Source organism: Morone saxatilis, unplaced genomic scaffold, assembly GCF_004916995.1.
Source record: "Morone saxatilis isolate NCDOM2014 unplaced genomic scaffold, NCSU_SB_2.0 Contig18, whole genome shotgun sequence".
In the NCBI taxonomy this organism is placed as follows: Eukaryota; Metazoa; Chordata; class Actinopteri; family Moronidae; genus Morone; species Morone saxatilis.
In genome coordinates, this window is record NW_023339740.1 from 11491594 (window position 1) to 11492898 (window position 1305).

The window sequence follows — 1305 nt, forward strand, 5'->3', positions numbered from 1 at the left end:
TGCTGACAAAATGAAGGGACTGTGGGAGAAGTTGCATATAGGAACAAAAAAAAATCCAGTGGGCACAGCAATAGCAAAACGATGATGTTCTTGTGTCTGGCTAATCTCAAGTATACACACACAAGCATACACACACTCGCAAGCACATGCACACACCTCCAAGCAGGGGGCTTAGTGGCATATTTTACCTATTATCCAAATGAGTACCTTCCACAAACCCACCAATCAGGTTCCCTTTTATCTTTTATAGGCTGATTAACTTAACAGGCTTCACATGCGGCATTGGGTGCAGGCCTGTGTGTGTGTGTGCTCAGTTATGACCATGTGTGCATGTATGTTTGTCAGGATGTGTCAGTGTGCTGAGGGTTTGCGTATATGAATGTAAGTGTGTGTGCACGTACCTTGCTGCAGAGACTGCATGGTGGCGGTGGGCTGCAGTGGGACCAGACCTTGTCTCTGGAGGTTGAGGATGTGCTGCTGCTGGAGCTGCTGCATCTGGATCAGCTGCTGCTGGAAGGCCAACTGCTTACTGCCTAACTGCTGTTAGAAGACAGAGAGACAGAAGGTAGAAAAAGTTGGGTCCAAGTGATCTACAGTCAGTAGTTTATCCAGTTTTTTTTATTATTATTTATTACTTATTTGATTTGATTTGTAGAATACAATAAAACAAAATTAGGACTAAAACTTTTGTTAAAGCACATTTTTCAATGGTAATTTTGAACTTCATACATACTTGCCCTGATTGATTTTTTTTCTTTTCTAACATCTAAGAAGAAGCCCTTCCCTATTCTGTTTTTATGATTTCAGTTGGTCTGCTTGTTGCAATAAATCATTCAGTCTCACCTAATCAAGTATAAAGTTAAATAAATAAAAGGATGATATAAAGGTTAATTGTCTGGTGCTGAAAAACAATGTGAGAACTGGGGCCTTAGTGCAGAAAATTAGTCATGTATTAAAAGGAAGAAAAGCCCGAAGCCAAGCTGTGAGGATCCCAAGGATGAAGAGAAGAAGGGAAGGGAATGAGGGAGGTTGAAGGGAGAGGGGGAGAGACAACATGGCGCGTGGCGATAATGTCGGTGTGTGTTACGGTGATAAATGTCCCCTTTCCTGCTCTCCCAGTCTAGGGCAGACCTGGCCTGTGCTGCGCTGTTTGAAGTCCCCCCTGATCAGTCCCTGAGAGAGATGGACTTTATCTATCACAGATAACTAGAGGAGGGAAAAAGTAAATAAATACAACTTGAGGAACTGCTCATTGTGTGTGCATATGTGCATTTGTATGTGTATGTGTGTGTGAGAGAGGGAGAG

General features: G+C 42.7%; 1 protein-coding gene across 1 annotated transcript in view; it reads right to left on the reverse strand.

Annotated features, from left to right (window-relative positions):
- foxp4 (forkhead box P4) overlaps positions 1-1305 on the reverse strand; it is a gene marked incomplete in the record, with an annotated part of 89073 nt that overhangs the window by 23090 nt on the left and 64678 nt on the right. Inside the window, 1 exon segment of the mRNA XM_035662162.1 lies at positions 402-540. Within this exon segment, the coding sequence (XP_035518055.1) occupies positions 402-540 (139 nt within the window).